Source organism: Archocentrus centrarchus, chromosome 8, assembly GCF_007364275.1.
Source record: "Archocentrus centrarchus isolate MPI-CPG fArcCen1 chromosome 8, fArcCen1, whole genome shotgun sequence".
NCBI lineage: Eukaryota > Metazoa > Chordata > Actinopteri > Cichliformes > Cichlidae > Archocentrus > Archocentrus centrarchus.
In genome coordinates this window covers 10,103,662-10,130,418 of record NC_044353.1, presented here as the reverse complement: position 1 = coordinate 10,130,418, position 26,757 = coordinate 10,103,662, and the positions used below count along the sequence as shown (strand labels likewise).

The window sequence follows — 26,757 nt, the reverse complement described above, 5'->3', positions numbered from 1 at the left end:
TTACTGGAGTTTTTGTCTCACGCAGGTGTGAGTCAGGTCTCGGCAAGCTTGCACACTCTGACGAACTGAAGGATCGCTGTGACGGACCTTTTTTTTTTTTTTTTTTTCTTTTTGTTTTGCAAGATGCTGTTGGATCGTAACACAGTCTAATCCCAGAAATAGCTCTTTTTGCTTGAGCTGTTATTAGTGTGGAGATTATACGTGTAAAGACATTTAAGGTTGGAGAAACTCACATGGTGATGTGGCAGTCATCCATATAGTTGCCTGATTGGTGCCAAACTGCTTCAGCTTCGTGGGAATAACTGCTCATTTTTAATCTTGCATTTTTCTGAAGTAGAAGTCTGCTTCACAACTCTTTAAAAAAACAAACCTGTTTTTTAAGATCCAGCTGTTACGTGAACCTTTTCCCTTTTTTTCTTCTTTTTTTATAGTGGGAAGAACACACCTCCACATATAAAAAAATATGATTTTTGCAATTTGACCTTTTACTTAACCGGAGAAATCATCATTTGTTTAACCTCCCTATATTGCTTTGCTTTTGGTTTTTGGTGGATTTCAAAAGCATTTTCTTCTTTCACTGCCAGGCCATAGACTTTATCATTTATGATTACTGTCATAAACCTTCCAGTTTCTAAGCAGAATCATTCCCTGATAATAGACACTGACAGATATTTCCGTTTTTAATCTAAACTCAGACAAACAATGCAGAATTTTTCTAACAGCCCAGTTCCCCCCTCTCTCCCCCCTGGGTTCAGTGGGAGGGGTGGAGGCGTACCTCCCTACCCCCCTCAGCCAGCAGAGCCCCAGATATCCCCAAGGATGACAGATGATTATGCAGGGATGCAACAGCAGAGCCTGCACAGAGGCCATCACCACCCAAGTCAAGCCAGCCACATGCTTGCTTACAGTGCTAGAAACAGAGGAACTGTGGAGCCAACGCCAGCACAGGGTAATATTCACAGTGGCAGCAGTAACAACCCTTACAGGAAGGAGGCCATGGATTACTATTTTTCAATGAGTGGAAAGGACAGGCACAGAAGGGGAGGTATGGGCTATGGGGGAAGTTTTGGGTACCCTAGTATTGATGGACATATACCTCACCAGTACCGGCATCCTGGATCTAGCTCTGCACCGTCATCTGGCTTGATGTCGCCATATCCACTAGACTATGGCTCAAGTGCTGGTTCAGGTGGAGGTACTGGAGCATTCTCTCCTTCTCATCAGTACAGTATGAGTCAGAACCCTGCAATGCAACCAGTGCCAGGTTCTCAGATGCAGCACCGCCAACATGGGCAGACCTTCCCAGCTATCCATCATGGACAGCAGCATAGGAGCTATCCACACTCTGGGCATAGAATGACCCCACAGTACCCACACTACTCTCCCCAGGGTGGAGCATCCACGGGGTCATCAGGAATGTACAGCCCCCCTCCACAGAGATATCTCGACGGGGCTGCTAGCACTGGGTTTGATCCCAAAGTCAACAGCTCTCCCAGTGTCAACTCTAGTTCAAACTCAGTCTCCAGTTCAGTTGCTGCTAACAATGTGGGGTCAATGGAGAATGTTCAACAGAGTTACCACGCTTCAAATTATCCTGGATATTCCCCACAGACACATTCACTCCACAAGCAAGCTACACTACAGCACCGCAACTCACAGCACAATTTAGGGGTAGGTTATGACAACTCTCTCAAGATGCAGCACCAGGGGCAGTCTCCGGGCTCTGTATATGCTAAACATCATCAAGCCTCGAATCCCAGTATACCTCAACCAGCATCTCAAGAAATAACCAAATCCCCAATGCATCCTAATGCGCAACAAACTCAGATTAACCAAAACTTTAGTCCAATTTCCAATCCCTCTCCAGCTGCATCTGCAGTACACTCCCCCAGCTGTAGCTCATCTCCTTCCCCTTTGATGGGTGTCTCAGAGGCACATGGAACCACCTCAGGTCATGGTCCTTCACATCCTCCTACATCAAATCCCCGTAGCAGCCATGGTCATGGTAGATTACTGCAGACTATGCCTCAGTTAAGTCCCACACCCAATTCAAATAGCAGCATCAGTAGTTGCGGTAGCAGTGGCAGTCATAAAGCTCACAGTATGAGTGCAGCTGGAGGGAGCAATCTTCCTCCAGCAGGCCGCAATAAAATGGGGCTAGGCACGGGAATTGGATCCCGAGATGAAGGTTCCTCTGTTTATTCATCTTCTTCAGTTGACAAAATGCAGGATGCTGGCTTGAATAGTCTTAATGCCTTGAGCTCACAAGTAGCCAATTTACCAAACACAGTTCAGCACATGGTCCTCACTGACACAGTGCTTTCACCTAAGAAGAAAGAAAGCGGGCAGATGCAACAGGCAACGCATAGTGTGCCCCCATCACAACCAAGGAGCCGCAATGCAAGTGCAGCTTCAAGTACCAGCACGGTCAAAGATGGAAGTGCAATAGGGACTGGTGATGGAGCCAGCATAGATGCTGGAGCTGATGAAGACTCCTCGTTGATCTCAGTTGAAGGCTCCTCAGGGACCAAGCTGGAGCGAGAGGAGCAGTTTTCTGAGGGGGAACACGGAAGAGTAAGGCAGATGAGTGGCGCGAGCAGTGGATCCGAACCAACTGGCTCTCACCCTCAATCTCAGAGCCAACTGCACACTGGACAAACATCAAATGTCAAAACAGTCACCTCTGATTCATCATCAAAGGATCCAGTTGCCTCTGAAACAAAAGCAAATGAAGCTCATATTCCTGCTTCTTCCTCTTCACCATCCTTTGGATATCAGTCATCAGAGACTGGCCCAACTTCACATCCAACGCCTCTAGTTTCCTCATCCCCCTCTTCCACTTCCTCCAGCATTCCCACGCCCCAGATAAACTGTGTCCCAGAGCCTGGGTCAACATATAGTGACCACAGAGGTGGCAATAAGAAGACGGTAGAAATTAAAATGAAGTCATCAAAAGTGAAGGTGTCACTGATAAAACGGAGAAAGGCAGTAGCCAAATGCAACAGGATGGAGAAGTCGACACACAAAATGGACAGGACAAAGAAAATAGGGTTCACTCCAGATTACACAGTAATGAGAGGGAAGAAAAGCACACATCTGAGGAGCAGCAGAATGCCAGTAGTGTTGGAGTGATTGTTTCAGCTCGGTCTGAGGGAAGTCACACAGAAAAAAGTAAGCATCCCCACGACAACTGTATAGAAGAGAAACATTCACACTCTTATTTAAGAGAGTCGAGCAGTCATAATGGTGATGAAGGTGTAGACCTGAGTCTGTATTCCTCCCATTTCCAGAAATCAAACTTTGGACGGGCTCAAAATGCTTCCCAGTCTGGTCCACATAAGTATTGCTACCCAGAATCAACATATGGCTCAGATTTATCTATGAAGAACAAAGGGAGGGCTGGCCCAGTGGGTGTGATGGAATCAAATCCCAGATACTTAGGATACCAACAATCACAACCTAGTTTTGGACCTGTGCATCAGAAAGATGGGGGTTCTGTAGCAGAAACTTTGGTGAAGCGAGGCCAAGGATCAGGAGCTAAAGGTCTCGAGGAGAATTCACAGATGCAGCAATTCCCGAGTCTTTTGCAAGAGGTCCTTCAAGGTTACAATTTAGACCGTCGTTATGGCCGACCAGAACAAGCATTTCCTGCACATCTTCAAGTTCAGCAGCAGTTTCAGTCCAGACACCCCTACGGCTTGACTGAAGGTATGAGGATGCAGAGTGGAGTAAATGAAGGTTCAGTTCATTCAGCCCAAATGGGTAGCTCTGGAAAACCCCAAAGCCAGAGGCATGGAATTGAGCCTGATTTTACCACAGAGCCTCAGTCTTCAGTGAAGTCAGAAATGTCAAATGCTAAGATTATGCAAAATGCTGAAAAAACTGAAGTGGGTGTGTCCCAGAGCCATTTACCACAGGCTGAGTCTCAGCAAGCGCCAACAAAACACATAAACTTAGCCGACTATTCTCTACCACAGAGAAAAGCGTTATCTAATGTCTCCACTCCATCCTCTGCTGTGCAGGAGCTCCTTTTGCAAGAGCCAGAGCCACTAACCGGCAGCATTGGTCAAACTGAGCCTCAGAAATCATCAGGCTCCATATTAGCCCCATCAGAGCGACGCTCTGTCATCTGTGATGTGTCGCCAAACCGACGCAGCACACCAGAGAGGGACAGAGAGAGCGACAGAGAGAGAGAGCGGGAGAAAAGTCAGTGTGGAGCCTCTGTGATTCAACAGCCATTTTCCTCTCCAGCAGCAGCAGCAGCAGCCAGTGATCTAAATAAAAAGGATAGCGGAGAGAAACAAGTGATGAAAATGGAAACTGCATCAAAAGAAGCTGGGGTAGAAGCTCCAAATTTACAAACTGAGCAGCAAGGCAGTGGTGGGACTAATGAGGCAGACACGGAGTATCATTCCAAATCCATCCATTCATCAGTCGTAATGAACGCTGACCCCTATAGGCGAGGTAATGTTGATATCCCCCCCTTGCCTTCTCATCCTATAAATACTAATCCTTTATCTTCACCATCAAGGCATCAGTCGTACCTTCACGGTGTTGATCTGTCAGCTGGCAGTGGGAGTACATTTTCTGGATATCGATATGGAGATTCAAGAGAAGGCAATATGATGTCACGCAGTAATCCTCATTTCCCCTCCCACCATCCATTCCACAATCTATCCCCTTCAGCTCAAACCACACCTAAGCTTCAAATGTATCCTCACCCTCATGGCCCTCCTCACCACCATGAAATGAGTGACTGGGTAAAGGCAATGAGCAGGCCCACCAAGGAGCTGATGATGCAGCCTGGCTCTTCTCCTGGAAGACATAAAGCCAGCCAGTCAGAGCAGAGGCAGAGGATGATCTCCCAAACTGACATGCCAAGTGAAACGCATACTGGCAAACCTTCACTCCATCATCAAAGTGCTTACTATGACATGAAAATGTGGGAGTCAACACACCCTGGAAGAGAGAGTGTTCGAATGATAGAGGGAGACTACTTCAGAGCGCAGCCGCCTCCTCCACCTCCCCCTCTTCTTCCTCCAGCTCCCGTTTCACATGGCCCTGCTCTTCCCCAGATGTCTCATGCCCAAAATGCCGCTGAACCTGAGGTTTCCAGAGGAGCCACGGAGGAAGCCAAACATCCCTGCCCGGCTCCTCCATCCAGCTCCATCAAGTCCCCTGCCAACATGAATTCTACCCAGCAACAGGTGCAGCGTCAGACTAAAGCCGGGGGCTCAGGAGACACAAATCCACTAATATTAAGAAGGAGAGTTCGCTCTTTTATCTCTCCCATCCCCGCCAAAAGGCAACTCCAGGATGCATCTCAGCAGAGGGCTGCCACAAATTCACATCACTCTCCTGGGGCTCAGTCTGAGTCTAGCCATCACAACGAAGATGACTCATCCAGTTCAGATATCCCATGTCCCAGGCTTTCATCCCCTCTCCCAGGAGAGAGCACCTATTCTCAACCTCTGTCTCCATCCAGTGGTAACACCAAGGTTTTGCCTTCCAGAAAAGGACGCGGTTTGAAACTAGAGGCAATAGTGCAGAAAATCACACCAAATATTAAAAAGCCAGCAGGCCATGCTGATGATGAGTCGAATCATTACCCAGGCTTCTCTCACTCTGAAATACCAACATTTAATGACTCACAGGACCAAGACTTGCCGCATTTCCCCAGGGTTGCAGGAGGGGATGATGGTTACATGGATGATAGTCACTCATTAAATGACATGATTCCCTTTAGAGGTGTTGATGAAACTGGGCCTTTACCTCCGTCTGCTTACCCATGTGATCCACATCAGACATCTCAGCCCCTCAAACAGCAAGACTTTGACTTTGGATTAGGTTCTGCCGTGGCATCAGCATCTGGTGATAAAGAAGATTTCACTCTGCTCGGACCGTTGCCCCCTCCTCCACCTCTTCCTCGCCCAGTCCAAGGTTCCCCACCTCCGTCTTCATCTGCCCTGTCAGACATTCAGCATTTTACAAACACATACCAGCAGCTTGAGACGAGGAGGGGAGAGCAGTCTGCCGCTAACCTTCTTCGACAGAAACTTCAAGAATCTGGCATGGGGTTTGATGATTATCCTGGCAGCGACTACTATGGCACCACTCCGCCCCACCACGGCCAGGCTCAAGGGCACATGCTGAACAGACAACATCAGATGTCCTCCGGTAGGTCCAGTCTGTCACCACAAGATTCAAAGCCACTAGAGAATGTTGTGCCTAAAGGCTATTTCCCATCTGGCAAGAAAAAAGGCAGGCCTGTTGGGAGTGTGAATAAACAAAAACGGGCTCAGAACCAAGTCCAAACACAAGCCAGCACTCAGTCTCAAGTCCAAACACAGAACACAACTTTGAGTGCTCCTCCAGCTCCACCCATTCCAACTACAGCTGCTCCCAAATCTCCACCAACAGTGCAGGTTCCCAGCAGCGCAACGGCCACAGTGGCCATAACAGCCCCAACAGCACCCCCTCTGTCAGACAATAAAAGCACTGCCCCACTGGCTCCACCTGTGTTAACCCAGGTAGTAAAAGTGGATGTTGAGAGTGAGGACACGCAGCCAGAGATTGAGGTCAAACCTGTGCGGCGAAGACGCAGAGGTGTGAAAGATGACGACGAGCCTCTAGAAGCAAGAGGACGACAGAGGAGACGGAGGCGAGGGGCGGCAGCAGCGGCAGCAACGACCTCAATGGCCAAAGATGACCCAGATACACCTTTAGGTGCTGGAGGGAGCCTCGGCGCAAATAGAGCTTTTGTGGATCCAAATAGAAAGGGCTTGTTTGTTCCCCACATACATGTGGAGAAAAAAGTACCAGAGATCGGGGCAGTGTGCACCATTGTAAATGCTGAGGAGGACAAGATGAAAGGAGAGCGGAGCGCAGTTGGAGCGAAAGCAGGCGGGAGTGGAATTGATTCCCTCCTGACCTCAGCTCTTTCCTCCCAGTTATCTAGGAGAGACAGAGAATCAGAGAAACGGGAGACAGACGAGGTGGAAACTACACTTCAGTCAGGAAAAGCACTTCCTTCATCTGGCTATGTTGTTTCAGGCCCTGTGATTACAGAGACCAATCACTCTGGCCGCTTGCTGTGTTGCCTGTGCCAGAAATGGGCAAATTACAAACACCTCGGAGATCTCTACGGGCCTTACTATCCAGCTGAATATGCTGCAAAGCTCCCCAAGAATCAGCCCCAGGTCAGGCAGTGTCAGGCAACCACAGGCACAAACAAAACCGGACCAAATTCAGACATAAGCTCAAATGCTTTGAGTACCATCCAAGACACACAAACACAAGATGCTCAGTTTACCAAGCCCTCAGCTGAGAGTGACTATGCCTTCAATCTGGATTCAAACCCTGCTTCTCTTAGCACCACAGTCCGAACTGCCTCCCCAGCTGGGAGGGATGAAATGATGGCGCATGTAGCTGACCAGTACAGTAATGCCACCTGTTCTTCTTCCTTCTCGTCCGCTACCATTAACACATCTCTAACCTGGGACATTAATCTGGATATCCGACCTATCCCTGAGCTTAAAAGAGAGCCGGACCTGGAAACTGACCAGCAGCAGGCACAGAAACCGCTGCCGCAGCAGCCTGTAGATGAAGCTCAGCAGAGACCTCAGCACAGAAAGCTGACCTCGCATCCCCGTTTTAAAAGGAGACACAAGTCTAGTGAGGATTCCCCCAGAATGGTGCCATCCAACAGTAAGGCCTCCCTGCCATTCCAGCCCCCTCCACCGGCCTTGGACTCCCTGGGACCCTTGGCACAGCTGGCACAGCTGCCTCAGATGCCCATGGATCCAGAGGAGCTGTGGGTCCATGAAGGATGTATAGTGTGGACCAGTGGAGTGTACCTTGTCAATGGGAGACTGTATGGCCTGCAGGAAGCACTAGATGGCGCCAGAGAAACAGTGAGTTGCACCTATTTGGCCCTTTTTTTTTTGGGAGTTTTAAAGGTTTATGGGTTTTTATTTCAACATAATGTAGGCTTGACTGTTGCTGTTTTAATAAATGTACATTATACATACATATTGATAAGAGTATTTAAGTGGATCTTGTGTTGTACTGTACATTAACTGAGCAGTTTACTGATCACAATTGTGATCATTTTTGACTTTCAGTATTTGTAACAGCTTTGAGATGTTTTGATATCTTTTCTCAGTCATGCTCATACTGTGAGATGGTTGGCTCAACCCTGGGCTGCTACAGTAAAGGCTGTACACTTCGCTACCACTACTTGTGTGCTATTGAAGCAGGTGAGTGGCTGCATTAGAGCACAAGTGCACTGGAAATAGTCCGCTGATGTAAAACGAAGTTCTAATGTCCTTGGAGTATTGATATTCTCTGTCCGTTTGCCAGATTGCTCTCTGAACGAAGATAATTTTTCGCTGCGGTGTCCGAAGCACAAGGTAAAGAAGGAGAGGTTCGTTTTCTTTTGTGGAATTCAGTGAGACATCTCTATTTTCACTTCCAAATCAGTGTCTGAAACTTTCATTTCTTTCAGTATTTTCAGTATTCTTTAATTCACACTCTCGTTTCATCCCCGCCCCACTCATTCTTTCAGTTTACCCAGAGCATCCGGCCTGCCAAGTCAGTGTATGTGGAGCAGTCAGAGAGAGGCTGAGAGAAACAGAGATGATGAAGAGACACGGGAGTCTGGGAGCTGTAAGTTTACATTTGTGCATGTCCATGAACATGTAATACATACAGTAGGCTGCAAAAGTCTCGAGCCTACCCCTCATTTCTTTACATTTAGGAAAATGGGAAATAGATACAGCGAAATGTGGAAACATGCATGGAAATACTGAGTGCATACAATTCTGACAAACACTGACCTCCTTTATTCTTCAGCACAGCCTGAACTCTCATTTCATTAAGCAGTCTTCAGGAATAGTTCTCCAGGCGTGTTGAAGGACATTCAAAGCTCTTCTTTGGATGTTTCTGCCTTTTATTCTGTTCTCTGTCAACATGATCCCACACTGCTTCAACAATGTTGAGGTCCGGGCTCTGGGGAGGATTGTTTTGCAATCATTGTCATGCTGAAAAATGAAGCCATTGCCAATCAGATGCTTTCCAGATGGGTTTGCACGGTGGATCAAAATCTGATGGTACCTTTCTGCATTCATAACAATTTTGACCAAATCTCCAACAGCACTGACTTAACTGTAGACCCAAATCATGAAAGAGCCTCCATCGTGTTTTACAGAAACTCTCTCCTGACCGCCTCTGAACATACTGAATTTCAAATTTGGATTCATCCCTCCATCAGACCTGTTACCACTAGGGCTGCAACTAACGACTATTTTGATAGTCGATTAGTCATCGACTGTTGAAACGATTAGTCGACTAGTCGGATTATGAATTGCATAATTATGAAATGGCACTTATTTAGCTATCAGCTTTTACATTTAGCATTAGGTTATTTAAAATGTGGTAGTAACACATACTTCATTCAAAACCTTTAATCAGGTTTGCTGCTGATATGACTAACGGTCCATTTTTCCAACCATTAAAAAAAATATATATAGTACTTTTTTGTCCCTGTAAAACAAAGTTTGCACAGTTTTACCAGTATCCCCCATCACTAAATGTGCGGCTGAATGCTATCCGATCTTTAACTCTGACGTCGTTTCTGGGTCCAAATGATTCTAAATAAACAGCAACGGTATAACCCAGGGGTCGGCAACCTGCGACTCCGGAGCCGTATGCGGCTCATCCAGGCTTAATGTGCGGCTCTGCGGGTCGTGGAAGTAAATTATCAGTATCCAGTTGAAGTGCATTTTGTTTTTCTCAGTTCGGTTTTTGTTGTAGTTTTAAATTGGAACATTAGAGTGATTTTGAAATATTAAAATAAAATCATTTTACTTATTTATTTTAGTTTCTCAATATATGCGTCACTCGCGATAACCTATACCGGCTACCGGCTTCCGCTATTATTTGCGGCTTTTCCGTGTAAACCGGGTTCAAATGGCTCTTTCCGGATTACGGGTTGCCGACCCCTGGTATAACCAATGACTGGTCACTATTAAAGATGATTCTAACATACCTTATCAACTGCAGCTATTTCCGCTTCTCTTTTTATCATCAGTAAAATCACACCTGAGTGTGTTTTTTTCGAGTTATAGCAACCAGGGACACAGCATTGCGGCAACTTGATCACGTGACAGTTTGGACCAGCAAATGGAATTCTACGTCATCACTTAACAGCCGGATTGCGCATGTGTGAAGCTCGCCAGAGAAAGACAGACAGGAAGATGTCTCACTACATTAAAAAAAAAAAAAAATCACCAGTAATAATAAACAACTATTGTCGACAATTAAATTCGTCATCGACTATTTTTATTGTCGATTATTGTCGACTATGTCGACTAATCGTTGCAGCCCTAGTTACCACTGATCTTCAATCCAGTTCTTGTGTAATTTGGCATACCTCAGCTTTCAGTAAACAGTAGATAGATCAGCTGAAGGTCCTGTGTCAGCTCTTTGCTGGATTTTTTTATTTATTTTTTTCCTGTTGAGGTGATTTTAAGATGCTGTTCATCTGATGTACATATTATTTTTCTTAGACACTTCTTCTTTTGTCCTTCACTTGTCCAGTTTCCTCAGTTTTTTAAGGGCACATGATGGTGAGATATACCAAGTTTTCAACTAATAGCTCTTTGGGAATCACCTTGTTGGTGCAAAAATACTATTTTATATCTGTCAAACTGTGACAGATGGATGTGTTTTGCAACATAAAGTGCCTTGGAAGTAAGATGTAAATAAATGAGGGGGTGGCTCAAGACTTTTGCACAATACTGCAACATTGTTTAGTGTCTCCACATATTAAAATTATTTCCATTCTTTCAATACAAATGTTGCCAGATCTCCTCGAAAATGTTGTATGTTCACTTATTTCTTAAAAATACCATCACAGTGTGAGCTTGTGTGCTCTCTGTAATCATTGTAGAAGTGGATGTTGGTGTGTAATATTACGTTGTTTGTAGCCAGCTCTAGTATAAAACCCCACCTCAACAAAGGGTTCAGTTACCTTGTAAATCATCTAAGACCTGCTGCATTTTTTAATTATTAAATGATGAGGGCGTACCGTTGTCTCATTAATGGACGGATTTGTTGCCTCGGGTTTGTTTATATTTTCTCTTGCCATTTAAATTTCTAAGAAGCAATACAGCAGCCACTCTTTGTTGGCGGGTTCTTGCAGTAGCATTAAGAAAAATCATGCAGCTCTCACACTCCTCCTCACCTCACCTTAGTGGCTGTACTTGTGCCTGTCGCTGCCTCCCCCTCACTTTCAAGCCAGCCTGTCCTCATGGAAACTGATGCATCATGTCTCTGTTTTGTACGCTGGTGGCATGCTGAGGGTTTATAAACTGCAACATATCCTCTTTGCTTCATTATGCTTTTTTTTTTTTTTTGTCAACGTTTCTTTCTCTCTTAGGTTAGTTTGGAATAGAAGACAGAAATGTGAAGGAGACGGGACTGGCATCTTTGGCTGAGAACAACAAAAGGGAATGTACAATTTCTCACCAAGAATCAGCATTATTTACATTTAAAGACAATGGAGGATAATAAAAAAAAAAAAATCTTTTTTTAAGAGAACTGTTGCTCTTTACTTAAAAGCTGAAAAAGAAAAAAAAAACACAGACATGCAACACAGAGGAAAGGAGCTACTGGAAAAAGACTACAAAGATGAAGTGGGATGAAATGAGACATCAAGACTGACAGAGGAACTAAAGGAACTCTGCTATAAAGAATAAAAGGAGCAACCTTCCTCTCTAGGCTTACTTTGATTTTCCAGAGACACCCTTTAAGTGTTAAACTCATGCTTATCTTCATCTTCATCATCACCATCTGTATTATCATTTTACTTTTTTTTTTTTCCCAGTTTTTCTTTTGTTTGATGTATTGGGAGCAAGTCGGGTGACAAACCCAGTAAAGGAGAGAACTTTGTATCCTCTCATGAGTCGTATTCTACCTTTATATTAGGATGATCACAATTATTATTTTAGTCCTCATTACTTTGTATCCTGTCAGTATTTACTCATGGAAATGAAATGGATGTATCTCATTTATATTCGATCAACACATGAATTGGATTTCTTTTTCTTTTCTTTTTTTTTTTTTTTTTTTTTTTTTTTTTTCCCATTCCTGGAGAGGGGGGAGCCAGAACGATGTCTGTAATGTCAGGGTCAAGCTTGCCACAAAGACATTATTGCCTTGGAGAACGGACATCTGTTGCCTTTCAAAAGTCGTGTATGCGTGAGCGATGAGTGCGTGTGAGAAACTTAAAAATGCCGACGTCTGGGTCTTTGATTCCATTTTTGGTCCTTTTGAAAAGTGTTCTTATTTTTCATCACCGGGGTTTTTACGGTACAGATAGTATTCATGAAAAATGATGGACACAGTCTTATTTTTCAAGTAGAAAAAGTTCCTAATGTGCAAAGAGAAGGACGGACTTGTAAGAAGAGGAGGAGGTAACACTATGGACTAAAGCGTGTCTGCCATCTTTAACCATACCGACCGGGAAAAGGTGAAGGATGGGTCATGGAAGAGTTTTTATTGGTGTGGGACGGTGTACTGGGTGCACACGTTTGTACGTTCATACAAAGTTGCGTTGGACTTTTGGGCTGTGATGAAACATTTTTGGAGGTGAACTTTGGGAAGGGTGTCATGTGAACGGCTGCGACCGGCCTGTGGAGAGCGAGCCTAACCAAGTACTTTTGAATGGTTTCAGACTTCAGTGATAAAGCAGCATTTTAATCGGGAGTTGCAAAATCCATTCAAAAGAAGCATTGCCATAAAATTTAAAAGTGAGTCGTACATGGTGTTGTCTATCATTTTTTATTGTTATTCTTGTAAAAAAAAAAAAAAAAAGTCAATCTGAAAGAAGACAGTTACACACTATCAAAACCCATGCTGTATTAGAAACCTGTCAATATGTATATGAATTATGAATACACTTAAAAATGCTTCAAGTATGTTCCTCTTGTGTCTGAAATATTTGTCGCTTCTGTTCCACTGGAACCCCACCTGTTTCAGGTTCTTCCGACAGTTTCTTCCGGTTGCCTCCCTGCTTTTACGACAATATCTGAATGTTATTTTCATCTCTGTACACACGTGTGCTTCCTCTGCTTCCTGACTTTGGAGCTCAGCCCCATCCTAATGGAATCAGGTTTTAGAAGCTGTCTTATGATCAACCGCGAGCTTGTGTCTTTTGCTCGGAAGAGTTTGGGAGTGTAATTCCCAACACCAGAATAGTTCAGCAACTGCTAGACATGGAGACTGGTGAAGAAAAAAAAATTTTCAACCATGTGCTGTAGTACAGTGTGGGACCATCATGTGGCGGCACATGATGGTCCACAGCTTTAGTGCAAATTTCCTGAACTCTTGAGGGCTGGAAAACCATTTTTCCAATACATATTCCCTTATTTTTTTTCCTATATATTTCCTTTCTTTCATAAAGCGTGGTCCAGTATATCCATGCTAAAGGAGGTATTAAAGTAAACAGTGAACCACATTAGTATGCAGATAAATCCACCAGCTGCTTTTATGGCTGCCACACAAATACTTCCAGGTCACTTAGCTCAGGTAGGAGCCTTCTTAAGCAAACCAGTCTGTTCAGCCACGCAGCGTGATGTCAGTTACCTGATTTGAGTGTTGAATAATTGTTATTTAGGCTTTTTTTTACCTATTTTTGGCTGTCTTTGCTTCCTGTTTTTTTCCAAAAAATTATGGATAAATGAAACATCACCTAAAATGGGTAAAATATCAAACACTGGTTAAAGGATTAACGAACTATTTTACAAGAGCCAGAGAATATTGGGTAAAATGGCTGGGTTACAGAGGGGTTAAAGGATAAATAGTTCACATTTGCAAAAAGTAATAACTTCCCAATCAGGCTGCATGTGCTTCCACGTGGAAGAGGTGGCTTTGGCAGCATCTGACCAATCACAAACATTGATAAATCTACAAGCAGCACAGCAGCTGATTTTACAGAGAAATATAAAGCCATAATATTAGAAAAATATCAGAGTGAACGCAACACAGCTGCTGCAGACAAAGCAGCAGAGTGCGAGTATGTGAGAGGAAGAGCGCTGTATGAAAACAGCTGTTGGGTTAAGCTTGGCTCATTTAGTGGAGAGGGTTCAAATGTAGTCCAGCACGGCAGCTAAAATGCGCTGTTACACACTGTCCAGTCGTTCAGGTAATATTTCGAGGTGAAACCGCAAACAGCCGACACAACTGTGCAAACTGTGACTCTCGTGGGTAAATGAGTCTGCAGAGAGAATCGTGCTGAGGTGACAGCTCCCATGAAATCATCCACACACCAGACTGAGAGAAATATCCCCTCATGTTTGATCAAGTGTTGGGCTGTGTACTCCAAGGTGCTGACAAAAGTCGTGTGAGAGAAAGGAAGGCATAGGTAGGTCATTTCTGAGGAGTTGTTTCTGTGCTCAAGTGGGTATATAACAACTCCAAATGCTTATAAAAGTGCACTGTTGTCATTATTCTTTTATGTACAAAGTTATATTAGCTATGTGAGTGATGGAGGTATCATTTGATGGCTTCTCTGTATTTAAATGCATCCATTCTTTTCACTTCATTGCAGTGTTTTTTTTTTTTTTCAGGGAGTGCTCACACTGCATGTTGACAAGAAAATGCCACATTAACAGCAGAGCTGGAAAATCAAAATTTATAACAAGTATTTTTTTTAAACGAACTCCACGGAGTTCTTACATGGTAAGAATGAGCAGGTTCAAATGTCACCGCAGAGCTTCCTCGTTTAACCGGTTGGCCTCCTCGCAGATCTCTTTGTGTCGACTAAGACCTCTTGCTCCTTCATCTGTTGTCGCGTGGCCTCTGCATGCTGCATTGGTCCCTGATGCTGCTTCTCCTCTTGTTCCTTTTGTTCACAGCTTCCTGTTGGGATTTGCGTGGCACAGGAAGATAAAATTTTAAGGGACTGTGTCTGATACTTCGTTAGCTGCTGGTTTTATTCCTACCTTGTAGTTTCTTGCTGAGCCCACAGTTTGGTGATTTCCAACTCCTCCTCATGTCATCTTTGCTGTGCTTCTAGTTCTGCCTGCTGAAGCTGCAGAGGTCATAAAATATCCAAAATATGTATTTTAGTGACAGAAGCAATTAAAAATATGTGATCTGAATTCTTTATTGTGCTGATCTGCGGGGGAATAGGGTTTGTCTGTGGATTGGAGATATTAGCTTTTTAACTGACTGGTTTATTTTGGATGTATTCCTCTGCTCCACACAGTCTCAGCACTGGTGCGTGTGATCCCCTCTCATAGACGCTGTTGCTCCATCCTCCTCTTCTCCTTGGCCTGGAACGAGACAGTGAGAGAAACAAACTCTCTCATGTACCAGTGTACTACTGCACATACTGCATGTGTGAGCATGTACTGTATGTGTTTTAACCTGTTCTTCTGGGTTGGGTGCCCCTCCTTGTGTCTGCGCCTGAGGTCTTCCAGGTTACTGTAATTCTCTCGTGCATCTCTCTTACTGACGTGGACAAAGTTGTTGGTATCCTTGTGTTAAAAAAAAAGATAACACCACAATGGTCACTGAAAAAACTTGAAATTGACTAAAGTAATAAATAAAAATTTACTGAAAATAATTCTGTTGAACCACAATTCAAAAGCAATGTCTGATTTTCGGTACATTTTTATCTATTATTACTTTTATCAGCTTCAAGTTATTTCAGCGATCGCTGTGGGTTTTTCTCTTTAACAGAAGGGTACCAACAATTTTGTCCACGTCTGTAGCCGTAGTTTCTTTCATATCATCTTTCAACAGCTTCTCCTCCAGCTGTTTCTGGATCTGCTCAAAAATTGTCTGCCTTTGCCTGAAAGAACAAGCATGAGGTGACAATGCTTCTAATTTACATCCACTGACTTCAGCAGCCAGATGATTAGAAAATGGTCCCATGACATAGGTGTAAGAGGTATTGTTGCAAACAAGTTCAGTTTGAGTCACCTGAAAAGAAGGAGCCATCAGGTGATAAGAACTTAAGACTTATCCTAATGCTTCATGCAGATCAGTCAGCGAAAGGAGTGCTCTCTTCACATGATCATGTGCTGTTCCATAGTCTTCAGGCCTTGTAGAGTGCCAGCTCCATGATCGCATGTGGAGGCTTCTCTGCCTGAACTGGCTTCCTCTCTTGTGCATCTTGTTCCGAACACTGAATCAGCTGAGGGGGCCACACGCACATAAATCTGAAGCTTCCTCTGCTGTGGAAAAGATCTTGAGAGATCTTACTGTGTATTCTGTAAGTCAAATGATACATTTTTACTAGAGCCGTGTTTCCTGACATTTCCTCTTCTTTCTTCCCCTGAGGAGCCTGCTTCACGTTCTCTCTCTCCTCCACTCTGCTAAGGAAAGAATGACAGACTCTCCCGGACGATCCTTCTCTGGATCCCGGCAGAATGACTGGCGGTGTTTTCTTTGTTATGTCTTTTAGGTTTAGGTGCAGTGTAATCACTGCCAGCCCACTGACCAACTCACGTTTGCTTAGCTGAGAGTGCAAGCAGAATCTTTGATCTGTATAGTCTCTGCTTCTTTACCCTTCTGCGTCCAACCTTCAGCTTTAATGAATGAGTTTTCACACATATTTATCTGTGATGATACAGTAATAAGATTTGTAATGGCATCGCTAGTAGCACATCTGTAAACTGTACCTACACTCACTGGTTTTGTGCTCCCAAATAAGGCCGAAATGTGGTACTGATCCCTGCAAGTCATATATAGTTTTGCTAAATTGTTGCCATATTTAGTGGTGACAATAGATGTAAGCTTGAATTTAACCAGGCTGAAAAAATGAATAAATGGTGAGATTGCTTGTTGACTGTTTAAATTATTAGTTTGACATAATATATCATGTTAGGCCCATAGGTATTTGGGCAGTGGCAGTTTTTTACCCCTCGGCCTAAAAAGGCTGATGGGGTATTGTCATCACCCCAATGGGCAGACAGACAACTTTCAACTTTGTGAATGTGTTAATGTGAGAACAATGTGATCAAGGATGTTCAAATTCACACCACAGATGCATCTACTAAAAATCTCTGAGTTTGAATCTTGGCAACCTTGACGTCAAAGTAAAGGTCAGAGGTCAAGTCAGAAAATCTTGCGAATGTGATAACTGAATAACATACCCCAGGTGGTGACAATCAGGTGCCTGATTGGCACCTGATTGTCAGCACCTGTGAGCATGGACCCTGCTACAGCGGTCAGTTGGTGTCTGTTCCCAACACACCATATTGGTTGCAGCATTATTTGCAGTGAGCCCCTCTATCATCTCCAAATTGAAGGCCATGGTCCAGAAAACGGAGCATATCAGAGACAGGCTGCAAAGTGGGCGTCACAAGAATACGACACAACAAGAAGACTGTTTCCTCACCCTGTCAGCTCTTAGGAACTGTAGGCAGTCTTCTACAGATTTGCAGTCAAGGTTTGCAGGATGATATGGCTGACAGCGCTCTACCCAGACAGTCTGGAACAGACTGCACACAGCCAGTCTCTGGTCTCATAGGGCTGGCAGGAGGGCTGCCGTGATTGACCTTCAACATCAGGCCCATTTGTGCTGGTGTCAGCAACACCTGCGCAGGAACCTGAACATGTGGAGGAGCGTTATGTTCAGTGATGAGTTCAGATTCTGCCTATGGCGGCTGGATCAAAGGGTCAATGTGTGGAGAATGCTGTGCTGATTGCTACACTGATGGTGGAGGTGGTGCGATGGTGTGGGACGGCATCTCCCTCACTGGAAAAACAAGGCTTGTCATCACTGGAGGCAATCTCAGTGCAGAGGGACATCGAGGTGAGATTCTGCAACCAGTGGCACTCCCATATCTCCACAGACTGAGACTGAATTCTATCCTCCGAGATGACAATGCTCGCCCCCCGCAGAGCGGGTTTATCAGAGACTACCTCCACAATTTGGGAGTGAAGAGGATGGAACGGTCTGCCTTCAGTCCTGACCTCAGCCCCATTGAACACTTGTGGGATCAGCTTGGGTGTGCTGTTTGTACCACAGTGGCTGACTTGTGACAAATGCTGGTTTAACAATGGGATGCCATCACACAGCAGTGTGTGACCAGCATGAGGAGGAGGTGCCAGGCTGTTGTGGCTCTGTATGGTTCTTCCACATGCTGCTGAGGCCCCTGTTTGTTAAATGAATAAACTGTTTAACTGCCGATATGTTGTGTTTCTTCGAACTTCAATCATCCAATCCAATAAACACCAAACAAATGTCAACAGCAGAATGAGCTGTTTGGCACTGGCAGAGAAGATTTGGCAACTTTTTCATGGACACAACCCACATACTCAACTCTGCTAGTTAACCCACAAATGCATTTTCCTTACAAATGTGGCTCCATTTAAGGGGAAATAAAGAGGCTTTCCAACAATATAATATACTTTATACAATATATATACAATATACTTTATTCAAGATGGCGGCGTGCACAGACGCAGCGGCTCACGGCTCTTCCTTTCGGTGCTCTTTTTTGTACTTTTTGTATTTCATATTTGTTAGTCAATATTTTCTCCAATCTCATTGTACATCCTGTATAATGACAATAAAGGCATTCTATTCTATTTATTGCCAGGAAGCATAATTACAACAAAGAAATAATTGACCAAACACAAATTTCCTGACTTTTGTGTTAATTTTAGTTTTAGTTAGTGCACACATTTGGTACTGAATTGCACTATTGCTCATGCCCATCTTTATTCACTGTTTTCAAGGTCATTTTGATTTCTACATGGGAACAGAGCACTGCATGCTTTTACAGGCTGGAAAGTGTTGAAAGAGGGTGGAGACGAGAGGGCAGAGAAATGAATGAAATAGATCAAAATGAGTCTAGGAACCAAAATGAAAACAGATGGAACAGAGTTGTCTGTTTTGGATTTATAAGGATGGATTAAAGAGGAGGAGTGTGTGTGTGTGTTACTCACAGTGGTGTCTGACGGATCATAAAGACTGACTGACACTGCTTGCAGAGGTCAGTGTGACGGCCAAAATCCTCCATCACTCTCAGTATCTGATGAAGAGTGAGAGGGAGCGCAGACTGTGAGAGGAGCGGGGCCAGACTTCTCTTTCACCTTCCACACTTGCTCGATGATGGGACTGACGACAAAGTGAGAGAGGCTGAAGCAGGTGAGTGCGCTTTAATTCACTGCTTGACATAAAGTGCTCAGAGGTATTAGTTTGAGCATCTGTCTCCTGGAGAGGTTCCATAGCGACAGCTATTTTCACCCATTTTCCTCTGATTTGGCCATCTGTCTTCCCACCAATTATCAGTAGTGTGTGATTTTCTGTCACAGTCTTTTTATTCTTTAAACGTGATTAGGAATGTAAAACCAATCACGCCCCCTTCACCCTCTCTTTTAAATGCCTCACTAATCATCTGCGGCCGTTGGGCAGAGCTGCTTCTCCTTGGAAACTAATAACAGGCTGCTGATATTTTTAGTGACTTATAGGAGTTATACCGATGCCAAGCAGATTAACAGGGAAAACTTTAATCATTCCCTTGGGAAATGTTTAATTTATATTGCAGAATTTTTACTTTTTCTGTCTAATGAAGTCGAGCATGTCTCAATATGCGTGTTTCTGTCATTCCCTGTTTTTCCTCCATCAACCCAAGCCCTCATTTACGTGATGGCATTCGTGCAGCGGATGCGCTCCCCTTGCCTCTCCTTTATCCAGACATTTGTGTCTCTCCTCCTGAGCACCACGGCCCTCATGTCCTCCTACTGGTGCGTGGGTAAGCAGAAGGTGCCCAAACCACTGTGTTCGCCCACCAAGCAGAGCCGCTGCATCCCTGTTCCCGGCGTCTCCAACTCCTCCAGGATCCAGTTCTTCTGGGAGACTGGGGACGACCGCTTTGTCTTCCCCAACTTTCACACCGGTTTGTTCATCATCTGTGAGGAGAACATCTACATAGATGAGTGGGGTGAGAGAAAGAAGGGAAATGGGTAGAAATGTGAGACTCTTTTGACAAGCTTAGAGCATGTGATTGATCTCTGTAGGAGGGTTCAGTTATGCTGGAAAAGAGAGCATAATTTCCCTGCCCAGTCAGCTAAATATGGAACTCCTCACTGACCACACTGGAGAGTCAAAGGACAAAGTTGCTCAGTTTCTTACAAAAGCCCAAACATGTTACTAGTGACCCTGAAAAGGATTAAGTAGGAATAGGCACCAATGAATGAGAGAGAGCACTGGATTTGGACAAAGAAGCTAAAAATAAGCACCGATGCTCCTCTGTAATTTATCCGGTGATGCCAGTAACATTCAATCAGTATCATTGGAAGGGTTTTTTATAAGCATACCCTTATCATACGTGATGATTGAACTGTGTGGGGAGTAGAGGATATTCTCAAGGTTAGACAAACAGCTGCCCAGAAACAGAAAGTGAAGGGAACTGCATCCTAACTGCTGCATTAAACACTGAAATGGACGAGAGAAAATCCAAGGTGGTGGTGTGAATTGAGGACTCAGGTGTGTTTGATTGTGAATGTATTTGGGTACACGCTCAGCACAAAGAGGATTATCATCAGTGTATTTGCTCCGCTAGCCGAGATTTAGCCTTCAACAGCATGACTCAATTATGGATTAAAACCCGGAGAAAGATTGAAAGGATCCACAAACATCGACTGGGTTTTCACCGTCCCATTTGCAGCTGATCTGTAACAGATTTGAATGACTCATTATTAATAATATAGATGTTAAACTGATGTGCTGTGCTTGGCTTTCTCCATTGTGGTGCCACTTTGGTCTCATCTGCCTAAAGAGCATTGCTGCAGAAGTCTTGTGGTTTGGTCAAATGCAGCTTTGCTAACCTAAGCTGTGCCCATGTCCACAATATAATCAAGGCTTCAGAGAGAAGAGGCTTTCTCCTGGCAGCCCTTCCAAGGAAGTCATACTTGTTCAATCTTTTTCTGACTGTTCTGTCATGAACTTTAACTTTTAACATGCTGACTGTGGCCTGCAGAGTCTGAGATGTAGCTCTTGGGTTTTTTGCAGTTTCTCTGAGCGTTGCACGGTCTGACCTTGGGGTGAATTTGCTGAGACGTCCGCTCCTGAGAACATCGGCAACTGTCTTGAATGATGGGCATTGATGGGCAGCAATAATTGCTTATTTGAGATCATTTCTGATGTCTTTCCTCCATCTGCTTTCATCATGCTCGCACTCGCTGGTGATCAATTAATCAAGTACACATTTGATTAGCATCAGCTGGCTGCTACTTATCTACTTAATTCCTCTGGAAGCAGTGATGGTGGTCTTAGTTTTTCACACAGTGCATCTGCATTTTGGCTCAGTGTCCATTAAATAAATAATGGCAGTGTAATGTGTCATGTGTTGTTTATCTGAGGTTGTATTTATTTTCTTTTTTCTTTTTGCAGTATTTCTCTTTATAAGCATTGCACATGCGCGGTCAAATTGGTGAAAATCTGTTCTTCATTTTCTCGTGCGTTTCCTTTTTTTGCATCTGTTTTTCTTAAGTCTCCGTATGCTGAGCTTTCAGGGCCACCTTGATTTAGAGCCATATGGTACTCTAATTATTGCAGCTGCCATGTAAACAATTTGACAAAGAGGCTTAACCCACTTCTGACACACGTTTCCGTTTTAATGCGCCCCTTTTTAAATGGTGGAAACAAAATGCTGCCATATTGGAATGAATACTTAATACTATAAAATGAAAAACACGACAGTTTCATTTTGTGACCCTGTAGCTGAAATCTTTCTCGATCTAAGCTAATCTTTTAATCTCCCATCATCAGGTTACCCTGGGCCATTACAGTACTTATGCAAACAGTCATCTCAGTCTGGTTATTCACACACTAATTAGATTGTAGTGTTTATTTACCGTAGTAATTATACAGAGGCTGGTGGATTTTGGGTAGGAGAAACAGTGCCGCTGTAATGGTTACTATGTAACGGCTGAAGCCTTAAATAAATAATTTCCGCTGCAAATTCTACTCACATTTCTGTTGTGATTTCTAGAGGAGAAGTGCCGAGGCTTTTACACACTACCCCCGGGATCTGAAAAAGGTAAAGTTTCTCCTGCAGCTTTGTGGGCATTTTGCTTTCAGGTGCCTCATTGTTTGAAATCCATCCCTTCTTCCATCCATCTTTGCTCTCAGCCTCTTCTGCCTCCTTCCGCAGAAATGCTTTGGCTGTCGCTGTCTATGGAGCTTATGAATATCGGTCTGCTGCTGATCAGCTGCATACTGCTGTCCGTGCAGCTGTGTATCAGGGCCTGGTTCCCCTCTACGCAGCACTGGGGCCAGCTGCTCAATGCTTTTGCAGCTGTCTTCACAGTCCTGGGAGGTACAATGATATTTTTTAGATGCATATTTAAATCAGAGTGACTTTTGTTAACACCGTAGAATGACCAGCGGGGTTATCAGTTTCCTTTAATATCTAATCAGGTTGGTCCATTTGCTCGTTTTGTCCTGTCAGGTCTGCTCGGGATGGTGGGTCACATGATGTTCATGCAGGTGTTTCAGACCACTGCCTCAATGGGACCAGAAGACTTCAAGCCGCATAGCTATGGCTACTCCTGGGCATTCTAGTGAGTTCTTTAAACATATATGAAATATAGAAGATCAATTAGGTGTTCCCTCTCTGACTCAGACCGTACTGCTATGGTAATAATCTTTTCCTCATGTCCTCTGCTAGGCGCTTGTCTGACTGACTAAAATTCTTGTTTTTGCAAATGCAAACATGAGAATAAGCTTTCTTTTCTTGGCACTCGTTGATCAGACTAAAGTTTTCCATAACAAATTCCTTTAACTCTTCACGTGGGATCCCTTGTGGGACTTCTCAATCAGCTGGGAGATGAAGTCCCTCCAGCTTGTCACGCCACTGAAGTGCCCTCAACTCATTCTTTGCAGCCCATTTAAAATTGCAATTTTACAACTCTCAGCCTTCGAGGATAAGCTGGTCTGCATACCGAACAGCCCTGAAAGTAGACAGCTCAGCCTTTCTTTCAGTGTCACAAGAACATGGCCTCATGCTGTGTGATGATCTACGAAGCTAATCAGCCAGCTGGTTTAATGAGCTTTTTCATCACACACATACACACACACACACACACACACACACACGCACACTTGTTTGATGAGATTAGGGTGATGCATTTGAGAGACGCAGTAATGTGCAAAAGTCTTGAACCAGTCGTCATTTCACTCTCATATACATAGAAATACAGTACAGTTTTCTAAAAGAATTAAAGGAACACTATGAAAACACATAAGATCTCAATGCTGAATATATATACTAATATGGACTGGGTAATGTGTTAGGAGTGAAATGATGGAAATGAAAATTATCAACCTACAGAAGCTGAATTCAAAAACACCCTGAAAATCAAGGTGAAAAAATGTTGCAGCAGGATGGAACATTTAGCTGAAATTTCATTGCAGCAACTCAAAATGGTACTCAGTAGTTTGTATGGCCCCCTCGTGCTTGTATGCATGCCTGACAACACTGGGGTATGCTCCTAATGCGATGATGATGTCCTGGTGAATCTCCTCCCAGATCTGGTCCAGGACATCACTGAGCTTCTGGACAGTCTGAGGTGCAACCTGGTTACGTCGGATGGACCGAAACATAATTTCCCAGAGGTCTTCTACTAGATTTAGGTCAGTTTGGGGGCCAGTCAGTGGTTTCAATCAATCAATTCCTTCAATCTCTAGGAACTGCCTGCATACTCTTGCCACATGAGGCTGTGCACCAGGAGGAACCCAGGACCGACTGCACCAGCGTAGGGTCTGACATCCTTATACCTAATGGCAGTCAGGATGCCGTTGTCTAGCCCGTAGAGGTCTGTGTGTCCCTCTATGGATATGCCTCTGCAGACCATCACTGACCCACCACCAAACTGGTCATGCTGAACTATGTTATAGGCAGCATAATGTTCTCCACGGCTTCTCCAGACCCTTTCATGCCTATCACATATGCTCAGGGTGAACCTGCTCTCATCTGTGTGAAGCACAGGGCACCACTGATGGACCTGCCAATTCTGGTATTCTATGGCAAATATCAGTCAGGCTCCACGGTGCCAAGCAGTGAGCACAGGGCCCACTTGAAGACAGCGGGCCCTCAGGCCACCCTTATGAAGCCTGTTAGGGAAACACTCAACTCGGGAGTCACACCACTCCCAGCTCCGTTTGATTTCCAAGGCAAATGAAATGCAGCATATTGCTCAAAAAAAAAAAAAAAAATTATAAGAAAGTCTGTCTCCTTGGAAACAAAATATTAAAGAAATGAGGGGTGACTGAAGACTTTTGCACAGCACTGTAAATAAGAACGTCTGCATCTAAAAGTGACATTCAGGAAATGCTCCACCACTTAGAAAACCACAATCATTAATCTTCAATCAGTTGCTTCTGACAGTTTCCCCTGTTTCAAGCAGTTTCTTCAGATTTGAGCATCTGATAGGTTTAATCAAGTAGAGGCTCTCTGCAGGAACCCGGATCATCTCACAGGAGAACCAGATGAGACAAAAGTGGCAAAAACCCTTGATACTGTGGGACTTTTTAAACATACTATTTCAATGTTAAGCATAAAATCTTTCAACTTAAAACTCTTATGCACCAAAAAGCTGCTCAGAATAACCTCAGTTTTATATTTAGCTCTCATATTTCTACTTGGTATACACAAAATTATTGAGACAAAGGAACTTGTAAAAAAAAAATATCCCAGTTAACCAGGAAGGAAGGAAAGAAAGAAAGAGGTTGCTGCACATGTGTGTCAGTAAACCCTGTGTCTGTGATTCTTCATCTATTTCTCCTCCTCTGTCTCCATCAGTGTGGCCTGGTTTGCCTTCACCGTCTGCATGGCCGCAGGTGTCTCCACCCTGAACAACTATACGAAAAAGGTCCTGATGGTGGGTCCCAGGCGTGCCTCCAGCCTCAACGCCTGCAGCTTTAACTTTATGGGACTCCTGCCACCCGCTCCTTATTACACCCCACCAAACCCAGCGTCCAACCTCGCCTGTCCCCTGTCTCCTCCTCGGATCTCCCACTTGTCTCCCTACTACGCGCCCCCTTCTGAAACATTGCCGCACTCCACTCCAAAACTCACGCACTCCCATTCCCTTCCTGTCACACATTCAGACTCCTTCCCTCCTCCACCCTCCCACCCTGCGCCTGGATCACCTTTTCACCGTCTGTCCCTGCCCTCTCCATCTCCCTCACCAACACCATCCGTCTCTTACCACATAACCCTCCCAAGACACCAGGAGAACCATTATGGGCCAGAAGAGGACTACAGCCCACTTTGAGCTACAGATTAAGGCCCAGAGAACGTGGTAGCTTTTCTGGATCTTGTTTATGTTCACTCACAATAGGTTTCAGTAGTGTTGCTAAAGCGATGCAGCAATTTCCACTACACAATCATGTCTGTTGTTAGTGCCACTTGATCACCCTGAGCTCAAAGCCATTCAGTGCTGCTTTATGGCCGTGTCTCTTGCCAGAAGCTATAAATGCTTTAATGAAATCATGTATTGTAATCATGAGACCACTCAGTCCCCCAGTTTCTGCAATTTAATGCTGAGAAACATTATTTTGAATTTGTTAGACAACAGTCACATGAAAAAGAAAGTTTTCACAGGACTCCATGCAGTCCTGTTTAAAACTAAGTACACTGCATCATTCAACAGCTTGTAGAACCACCTTTAGCAGCAGTAGCTTAAAATATTTTCTGCATGACTTTCTCAGTCACTCACATAGCTATGGAGGAATTTTGGCCCACTCTTCTTTACAGCGTTGCTTCAGTTCATTGAGGTTTGCAGGCATTCATTGATGCACAGCTCTCTTAAGGTCCCAGCACAGCATTTCAGTCAGGCTGAGGTCTGGACTTTGGGCCATTGCAGCACCTTCATTCTTTCCTTTTTTAGCCATTCTGTTAAAGAGTTGCTGCTGTATTTGGGATCATTGTCCTGCTGCATGACCCAAATTGGGTCATGCAGCAGTGGTCAGTCAAACAGACGGCTTCAGTTTTGACTCTAGAATACTTTGGTATACAGAGGAGTTCATGTTGAACTCAATGACTGCAGGGTGCTCAGGTCCTGTGGCTGCAAAACAAGCCCAAATCATCACCCCTCTACCACCGTGCTAGCAGTTGGTGTGAGGTGTTTGTGCTGATGTTTTGCATTTTGGCTAGACATCTCCACTTTGGTCTCCTCTGTCCAAAGCATAGTGCTGCAGAAGTCTTTGTTCAGATGTAGCTTTGCAAACCTAAGCTGTGCTAGCATCTTCATAGAGAGAAGAGGCTTCCTCCTGGCAACCCTTCCAAACAAGTCAAACTTGTTCAGACTTTTTCTAATTGTGCTGACATGAACTTCAACATTTAACATGCTGACTGAAGCCTGCAGACTCTTGAGGCATTGTAGTAACACACTTGAATGCTCCAGACCAGCAAACTGCCAAAACATCTGCTTTTATAGAGGTGCTCACACTTCCTGATGATTTATTAATCAAGTGCATTTGATTAGCAGCACCTGGCTGCTACTTATCCTCTTAATTCCCGTGGAAGCAGTGAGGGTGTACTTGGTTTTTCACAACATTGCCGAGCCCTGTGAAAACTTTGCCCCACAGTCTCTCACCTCTTCATTTCCTTTTATAATTAATCTTATTACTAATTGACCTCATTAGCTGTGAGATGATCCACCCACTGTTCAATATTATACTTTTATTCATTCATGTCTTTATTCATTTGCTGCTGTCAACATGTATTT

General features: G+C 44.2%; 2 protein-coding genes and 1 long non-coding RNA gene across 3 annotated transcripts; 2 read left to right on the top strand and 1 right to left on the bottom strand.

Moving 5' to 3' along the window:
- Positions 1 to 160: 160 nt before the first annotated feature.
- On the top strand, positions 161 to 11,990 carry tcf20 (transcription factor 20). Its single transcript, XM_030736221.1, is given in 6 exon segments — positions 161 to 2,935; positions 2,938 to 7,913; positions 8,165 to 8,258; positions 8,362 to 8,425; positions 8,567 to 8,667; positions 11,441 to 11,990. Coding segments are annotated over 6 exon segments (7,473 nt in total). The 5' UTR covers positions 161 to 702; the 3' UTR covers positions 11,446 to 11,990.
- Positions 11,991 to 14,757: 2,767 nt separating this feature from the next.
- Positions 14,758 to 19,083, bottom strand: LOC115784943 (uncharacterized). The gene is made up of 5 exons (XR_004020304.1): positions 18,967 to 19,083; positions 15,433 to 15,542; positions 15,236 to 15,338; positions 15,006 to 15,094; positions 14,758 to 14,922 (listed from the first exon to the last, which is right to left on the bottom strand). It is a non-coding gene; the product is annotated as an uncharacterized LOC115784943 (long non-coding RNA).
- gsg1 (germ cell associated 1) lies at positions 19,014 to 26,756 on the top strand. Its single transcript, XM_030736348.1, has 6 exons — positions 19,014 to 19,168; positions 19,656 to 19,964; positions 22,017 to 22,064; positions 22,179 to 22,343; positions 22,476 to 22,587; positions 24,828 to 26,756. Exons 2-6 carry the CDS (start codon positions 19,670 to 19,672, stop codon positions 25,300 to 25,302), a joined length of 1,095 nt encoding a protein of 364 aa, XP_030592208.1. The 5' UTR covers positions 19,014 to 19,168; positions 19,656 to 19,669; the 3' UTR covers positions 25,303 to 26,756.
- The last annotated feature ends 1 nt before the right edge of the window (position 26,757 follows it).